The 8,268-nt window shown below is 41.3% G+C and overlaps 1 protein-coding gene across 1 annotated transcript in view; it reads left to right on the top strand.

The window, feature by feature from the left end:
- ZNF407 (zinc finger protein 407) overlaps positions 1 to 8,268 on the top strand; it is a 407,110-nt gene that overhangs the window by 907 nt on the left and 397,935 nt on the right. Inside the window, exon 2 of the mRNA XM_007449668.1 lies at positions 1 to 3,908. Coding sequence (XP_007449730.1) covers positions 1 to 3,908 — 3,908 coding nt within the window. The remainder of the gene's footprint in view (positions 3,909 to 8,268) is intronic.

The following is an 8,268-nucleotide window of genomic DNA, read 5'->3' as shown; positions in this document are numbered from 1 at the left end:
GCTGAACGCACACTGTCTTGGCAAAACACACCTCCGGCGTCAGAACCTTGCTGCTCGTGGAGGGTTTGTACAGATCTTAACCAAACAGCCTTTTCCTAAGAAGCCATGTCCCATGGGAACAAAAAGTGTTCGCACAAAGCCAAGAGCGTCTAAGCCAATAGCAAAGAATGGCGGTTCAAAAGGATTACGAAACGTTGGAAGCAAATTTAAAGATTTCAGAGGAAGCATTTCTAAACAAAGTGGAAGTGGCAGTGGGTTGCTGGTTGAAATGATGCCGTCCAGGAATACTGCGCCAGAAAAAGTAGAGATTGTTGAAGAAAACGTAACCTTCCTCGATATACCTCAGAATCCTGAAAACCAGAGTGAAAAGTTAGGAGACTTAGTCACCTCAGAGGGTCTCCTAGAGAAATTGGAATCTACCAGGAACACCCTTCAGGCAGCGCATGGTGTCAGTACAGCCTCAAGACCCAGACCTGAGCGGAACATCCTCATGCTGGGCAACAGCTTCCGACGACACAGTGGCACTTTCGCCTTAAGGGGCCAGGCGAAGAAAAGGTTCACTCTTTTAGGAATTAATAAAAGAGGCACTACTGAAACTCAGAGGCTGTGTTTGAAACACTTTAGAACACAGATGAAAACAAGTGATGCTGAGTCAACACCTCAGCATGCAGAAACCGGTGGCAGCGTTCAGGGTCTGTGCGTCACATCCGCGGAGACCCAGGACCTGAAGCAAGACAGGATGAGCTCCCATCTCCCATCCTCCTTTGACTCGCTGACGGTGAGGCCGCCTTCTGATGGCCAGGTGTTGTGTACGTGTACAGACTGTGGACACACAGCCACAAACAGGGCAGAGTTGGAAATCCATGTGAAGAGGTGCCACGCAGGAGAGATGCAGTCTCACTGCCAGACATGTGGGTTTTCCAGTGCATCCAGGAGGGACTTGGATGCACACTCGCACAACAACCAGCATCAGCAGACCGCCCCCGGCCTCAGTTGTCAGTGTTGTTCCTTTACTTCCTTGAATGAAATGTACTTGAGAGACCACATGAAGGAAAAGCACAGTAGGGGTTTCCTTTGCACGCCTTGTGATCTGTGCTTCTCGTCTGAGAAAGACATGGAGGAACACAAGACAACTGAGAAGCACATTCACTTGTTGGGTCAGCCAAAGACTTCTCAATCATTTAACAATGATTTGGTTTTACAGACTTTACCTTTAAGTACTTTAGAATCAGAAAATACAAAAGATTCTGTGAGTGAGTCAGGAAAAGCAGCTCAGGAAGAGCCAGTTCAGTCCAGGGTAAGCCATGGAAATGAAGTAAGACACGCGAATAAGCCTCAGTTTCAGTGTAAGAAGTGTTTTTATAAAACAAGATCTTCCACTGTTCTCACAAGACACATAAAACTGCGCCATGGTCAAGACTATCACTTCCTTTGTAAGGCATGTGATCTTTACTCATTGAGCAAAGAAGGGATGGAGAAACACATTAAGAGAAGCAGACATCTTGAAAATGCTAAGAAAAATAACATTGGCTTAAGCTTCGAAGAATGTATTGAAAGGGTCTGCATAGGTGCAAATGACAAAAAAGAAGGGTTTACCATTTCTGGGAATGGAAGGATAGAAGGCCACGTGGAAGGTGTGCAATTCCAGGAGCACACCTGTCTCGACAAGAGCATCCTCCTTCCCCAGGAACTGTCACAATCTGGTGTAATCACCAAAGAGGCTGAATTAACTTTGACCACTGCCCCAAAGAGAGGGAGACCTAAAGGTAACATCTCACGGACGTGTTCACATTGTGGTCTTTTGGCCTCGAGTATTACAAACTTGACTGTGCACATTAGACGAAAACACAGTCACCAGTACAGTTATTTATGCAAAGTGTGTAAGTATTATACTGTAACTAAGGGAGACATGGAACGTCATTGTGCCACCAAGAAACATAAAGGACGTGTAGAAATAGAAGCGAGTGGAAAACCAAGTTCAGATATCATTGTTGGCCCGGAAGGGGGTAACCCTGAAGCCTGTAGGAAGAACACCACTTCAGCAGTTTCGGATGTACCTGCCAACGAGTCAGCTGAAGCAGACACCTCCGTTTCGGAAAAGCCAGTACTAGAGCAAGGGAATCCAGTTGAAGTCGACGTTGAGAACGTATTTCATTCTACAGATGGGGAAACTAACGGTCACATTCTTGAGAGAAAGGAACAAACGTCTCTAGAACCAGAGGACCTTATCCATCAGGGCAGTGCCTGCTCCCAGGGAGATGACACAGGTACAGGAGATAACAAATGTGCGTACTGTGAGTTTAACGCTTACTCTTCTGCTTCTCTAGAACTGCACATAAAACGGAAACATGCAAGAGAGTTTGCATTTTATTGCATGGCGTGTGATTACTATGCTGTGACTCGGCGGGAGATGACCAGGCACGCAGCAACAGAAAAACATAAGATGAAAAGGCAGTCTTACCTGAACTCTTCTAACGTAGAAGCCAGTTCTGCAGAAATGTCCAAAACCATCATTATTCCTGAAGGGCAGCATCAGGAAAGTTCTGAAGAATTTCAGATAATTTCAGACCAACCCTCTGAAACTCTCAAAACTAGACATGCTGCTGATTGTTCTATTTTGGATGAGAATACTAATTTAGATATGGCCAAAGTACTCTGCGCTCCTGGCTCTGTAGAAATTGAGACTGAGGAAGAATCTAATCTCAGCGAAGATCATTCCTTTTGTGAAGCTTTCCAGCAGCCCCTTGCCAAAGATAAAGTTACAAAACTGGAGGAGATGGTGTCCCTTAATATTTCCTCTAATTATGGCTCCCCAGGCAACTTTCAGAATGAAAATTCAGGAAGCTCAGCTTTGAATTATGAGACAGCAAGGAAAAACCACAGTATGTTGCATGACGTCAGTGATCCAGACACACACTGCAAGAGTGATGGTGGAAACGTAGGGGACAGGGCAGATAAAGTCCTTGGCAAATGTGTGTGCCCCGGGGCTCTAGAAGGAGAGCATCCGGCTGAGAGCACCATGCTGAGAGCAGCTGGAGAAGAGCTCAACCTGGGTAGCAGTGGCCAGAACAAAGTTGGAAGTGTGCAGAGTTCAGGGGATTTGAAAGATGTGCCAGAAGATCCCATTCTAGAGAATAAGGAGATTTTGATGAATTCCCAACGTGAAAGTAAAATAATTTTGGAAGAGGATGGTCCAGCTTCTGATAGCACCGTTGAAAATACTGATGTTTATGAAACTATAATCAGTATTGATGATAAAGGACAAGCCGTGTACAGTTTTGGCCGGTTTGATTCTTCCATCATAAGGATAAAGAAACCCGAAGATGGGGACCTGTTAGACCAGTCTGAAGAGGGGCTTATAGCAGCAGGAGTGAGAATGAGTGAGTTGCCCTTAAAGGACTGTGCTCAAGGTGTGAAAAAGAAGAAAGCCGACGGCGGTTCCTTTGCCGAATCCACACGAATTCATTGTGATGACTGTGGCTTCTTAGCAGATGGTTTGAGTGGACTGAATGTTCACATAGCCATGAAGCATCCTACAAAAGAGAAACACTTCCACTGTCTGCTGTGTGGAAAGTCGTTCTACACGGAGAGCAACCTCCATCAGCATTTAGCCAGTGCTGGTCACATGAGAAATGAACAGGCCAGCGTTGAGGAGCTTCCCGAGGGAGGGGCCACCTTTAAATGTGTCAAGTGTACAGAGCCCTTTGATTCTGAACAGAATTTATTTCTGCATATTAAAGGGCAGCATGAGGAACTGCTCCGAGAGGTGAATAAGTACATAGTGGAAGACACTGAGCAAATCAACCGCGAGAGAGAGGAAAATCAGGGGAATGTTTGCAAGTATTGTGGGAAGATGTGTCGCAGTAGCAATTCGATGGCATTCCTAGCACACATTCGCACTCACACAGGTATGTAAAGTGCAGCAAATCTCTCTTTACCCACCAGGTGCAGAGGAGTGATAGAGTTCGGACATTTGTTCCCATCCAAATGTGGAGTCCTTAACTGCATTTGCCGGTTGGCCTCCACCCAGTTCACCTCCCACTGCCCGGTGGCTCTGGACGCTGCCGTAGTCTTTGTTGACACTTAACATTTCTTAAGGTAATTAATTGAGCCTTAGTGACTCCAAAGGCACGATGTTTGGCAGATTTCTTTTATCAAGAAGCCTAGTCCCTCTGATGCGTTTGTTATATTCCTGTCTCTCACAGCTTTTCAGTTGTCTCTAAGTCCTAGTTGTTTGGTTTTCCAGGGTGTCTATTAAGTGGCACTTTGGGTTTCAGAGGACATATTAAGTGGCTTTTGAGGAGTGGAATATGAAAATTTTCTTACAGTTTTAGGGATTTAAATGTATTCATTGCCAGATTATATCCCAAAGTGTAACTCCCAGGCAGCAAGATTCTGCTTTCAAGGATCAAAATTAGTCAACACTTTTAATTTCTGTGCTGTCACATGTAGTGTTCCATTTTAATGTTCAATTTTAGGTAGAAATTCTTTTAAAAAACTTTTTGTGGAAAATACATAAGCCACTATTCTAAATTCATGTTAAAATTCGCTGCACTGTTTCTATAAACCTGCCATACATTCTTTGTTTTAAATGGACAGCTTTTCTAAATCATTGTGCTCTGCTTAGACAAGTTCTGTCTCCATGGTTGAATTTATGAGTGGATTTGAATAATAAATTCACATTTCAATGAACATATTTTCATTAAAACTGTAAGGTTTATTTTACTGTACTTTTAAATAATGGCTTATTATTAAAGCTATACTTTAAATTCATGCAGTTTTTGAAACTTAGTGCACGGTTACAAGGAGGAAGACAAAAGGGTATGAAACATTATTAATAGTTTAGGGTGATTAAAGATAGATAAAAGTTTTTCGTTGAAGAAAGTAACAGGGCAACCTGCATAAGGTTAATCTAGGTAAATATAAACATTGTACTCTTGATCCCAGCTCTTCCCATGTAGTAGAACCACTCCTGGAGAGTAAGGTCAAATACTTATTTGTTGGCCTTATTAATACCTCTGTCGGTACCGTGTTGCCACTCACTTTCTGAAATGATATGGTTTTAGAAATCAGGCTCGTTCTTGTGTGCAGAAAATAGGTTCTTTCTTAACATGCCCTCTTAAGGCAGATAAAACTGAATAAAACTAAGAGGAAGATGCTAATGGAGCTCTTTTTAGAATTCTTTATGCAACTGTCTGGTCAAGACATGTTGCTTATAATTGATGTGTCCATTACTTGAATTCTCTTGTAATTATAGTCAATAAGTCTTGTAAATGTGTTAAAGCTCACTAAAAGCATACAAATTCAAGAACAGAGTAAGGCTAATAATTTAAAATAATCAATGTAGGCATTTCAGCACTTAATTTCCCTTGTGTGTTGATAGCTGATCATTCTTAATCCATTAAGATTTATTTAGTCGTTTACAATGCAAAATAGGTTTGCACTGGTCACTTGTGCCATTTGAAAATGTCCACCAGGTTAAGTGCAGAATGTAGTCCATTAGTCTTCCTTGACTATATGTATTAATTGCATTTAAAATCAAGTTAATGTGGATGTGAAAGTGAGGTAACTATCAATATGTGACAGAGTAACCCTACTTATATAAGTTACATTATTGATTGTAACATTTAGTAAAAGTTAGCATACTTTTTAACATCTCCTGTTGGCTTATCAGCAAGTACATTTTTATTGTGTTCTGAGGCACCGCAAAGAGCTCTCTTCCTGAGTCCCCAGTGCCAGCCGACATTTCAATTTTGCAAGTCATTTTTGCGGGGAGGTTGCTCTCCAGGTTTTAATCCAAGGCTTTTTTGTTGTTGTTGTTGTTTTCTTTTGTTTTTTTTTCCTGGGGGCATCTTATAATGAATTGCTTCTCTGATACTTTGCTTATGTCCATGAAATAGTAATTCAGGGACTGTTATTAATGGTTAACTGGAAAAGGGCTTATTCTTCCAATCCCTGTTTCCATATTTTGTGACTTACTATATGTTTTATGTAACCTTTTCTTCCCATCCTTAACACGATAAAAGCAGCACTTGAAGAAACAAATGAGTTTTGGTTATCAAGGATTGTGGGAAAAAAGCCTCCCAGAGTTTTCCTGAGTGCTCGCTGGTATGAAGCCATCCACATGACCAGAAAGTGCAGCGTCTCCTTTCCCTTTGCATTAGTAATACAGGAAAAGCTGTTCATTTTCTCTCCGGCATTGTTCTGGTAGTTAGAGCTTTAATTTCCTATACCAGAGGTCATTAAGTCGGAAGACTGTCTGAAGCCCTTAACTTCCTGTTCGGAGCGTGCTGGTCTCTGGCGCTGTTTGGAAATGTCCACATGTGGGAGAACATTAGGGCTGGTGGTGTTTGTACCTTAATAAGTGACGATTTAGAAGCCAGAACAGCTTGGGAAGAGGCGGTTAGGGGGAGTTAGTGTGTCGAGTTTAAGCGCAGTGAGGGCAGGGCCTCTCCTTTGCTCACTGCTTCACCCCCATGTGGCGCTGGCTTTCAGTGCTGTTTGTTGAATGAAGGAGTAAACAGATGAGCAGAGGAACCAGTGAAGTGTTCAGTGTAGGGAGGATTGTGGAGTGGAGAAGCATTAATTAGATAATGGGTTGTATCCATCTTACTTGATTCTTTAAGACCTAAAGTCTTTTTAAGTGTCAGTGTCACGTCCATGTATGCATAGCAGTTGGCAGTGAATGAAGTTGAGGAAGGCCAGTGCAGGTCTGAGGGGGAGGCTTTGTTTTTAAAGTCTTTGGAATTCTTTAGGTAACATTGTGAGGTGCCAGAAAGCTAGAGACCCTCTTTCATTTTTCCCTTTCAGAAAACCTCACAGTCCAAATTAAAACAAAACAAAAACTACTGAGGGTAATGCTGTCGCATGGAGTGGGACTATTTAAAATAATATTGACAGTTTATAATAATCTCAATATGCCTGAAAGACAAATTTAGAAATATATGGTTTTACAAATTTTGCCTTAAAAATACTATGCCTGGATTCATTTGGAATGGGCCTAGCAGGCTTAAAAATGGAAACGCTATCAGTTAGGAAAAAAAAAAAAGGGACATTTCTTGTTTTCTTATACAGAAAAATGTTACCCCTAGTCCCGTAATATTAGAATTTTTATGGCCAGGAAGGAGATGTTAACACATCTCTGCATGTAAGATACAAAAAGTAGTCAGGGCCTCCGTGATTTCTACATGGAAACAGTCAACAGGGTGACTTGTGGTTGTGTTGTCAGCACACCAGCAGTGATGGCTGAAACCCGAAGGAACTGCGGCTTCCACCAGGGAGCCACGGACAGTCCACTGAAAGCGCTGAAGGTCTGTGTCCGGCCCCCGTGGCCTGTGTGCTGCCACACAGAGGAACTCACACCCTGTAGTGCAGAGCGAGCACACAAGGGCTTGAGTCACGAGATATTTTGGATCTTTTCACCAAAATTGTAATAATACACGTGTTGAGAGAGCTTTATCTTCTTCGTTTAGAGTCCTGATGTTATTGTTGATTAATAATTTCCTAATTACCTTTAATGCAGTTTAATTTAAAGTACAGGTGAATTGGTTCTTCTCACTCTTTTCTTTTACAAGTCCCTTTATAGAATGCTGTGTCAAGATGAAATGTTTCCAAGTAGTGATAGGCTTAGTTTTATCGGAATCATTTAAATAAACTGTAGTTTCTAATGTGACTGCTAGAATGTGATTGCTGTAAGCTGCAGTCTCAACCTGCTTTTGACATTTAAACATATAAAGCTGACTAGATGTAACCATTCAGGTGCTAAATATATTTTACCTCTACTTCTTACAGTAGAAATGGAAGTATTAGAAGATCTGGCTTCATTGTCTTTGAACTGTGAAATATTCAGCTTTGCCCGTGCTTAGTACTGTTGACTTTTTAATTTCTGTTAGAAGATTAAAATTCAGTGCTTCACTTTTTTTGTCAGCTTTTGGGAATTAAATTGAAATTTAAGACTAAAATTTTTTACTGAGCACTACAATTTCAACAGAGTATTCTTGGATGATTTTTTTTCAAGGGCATTTGCGTAAAGTTCCACTGATCAAAAATGATTTACCGCAACTTTTTTATTTGAGCTCTTTTTGTATATTTATTCAAGTTCACATATTTCCTATTCTGTCTAACTGTATTAGAAGAGGTACTTCACCAAGTAGGTACTAAACATGCTATGAAAAATTTGGAAACATTGTACCAATTTTAAACTGTGTTTTTTTTTATGATTTTATTTTCTTGAGGATTTAAAGGTTAGAATTAGAAAATGGTATATAT

This window comes from Lipotes vexillifer, unplaced genomic scaffold (assembly GCF_000442215.2).
Source record: "Lipotes vexillifer unplaced genomic scaffold, Lipotes_vexillifer_v1.1 scaffold196, whole genome shotgun sequence".
NCBI lineage: Eukaryota > Metazoa > Chordata > Mammalia > Artiodactyla > Lipotidae > Lipotes > Lipotes vexillifer.
This window is presented reverse-complemented; position numbering and strand designations above follow the sequence as displayed.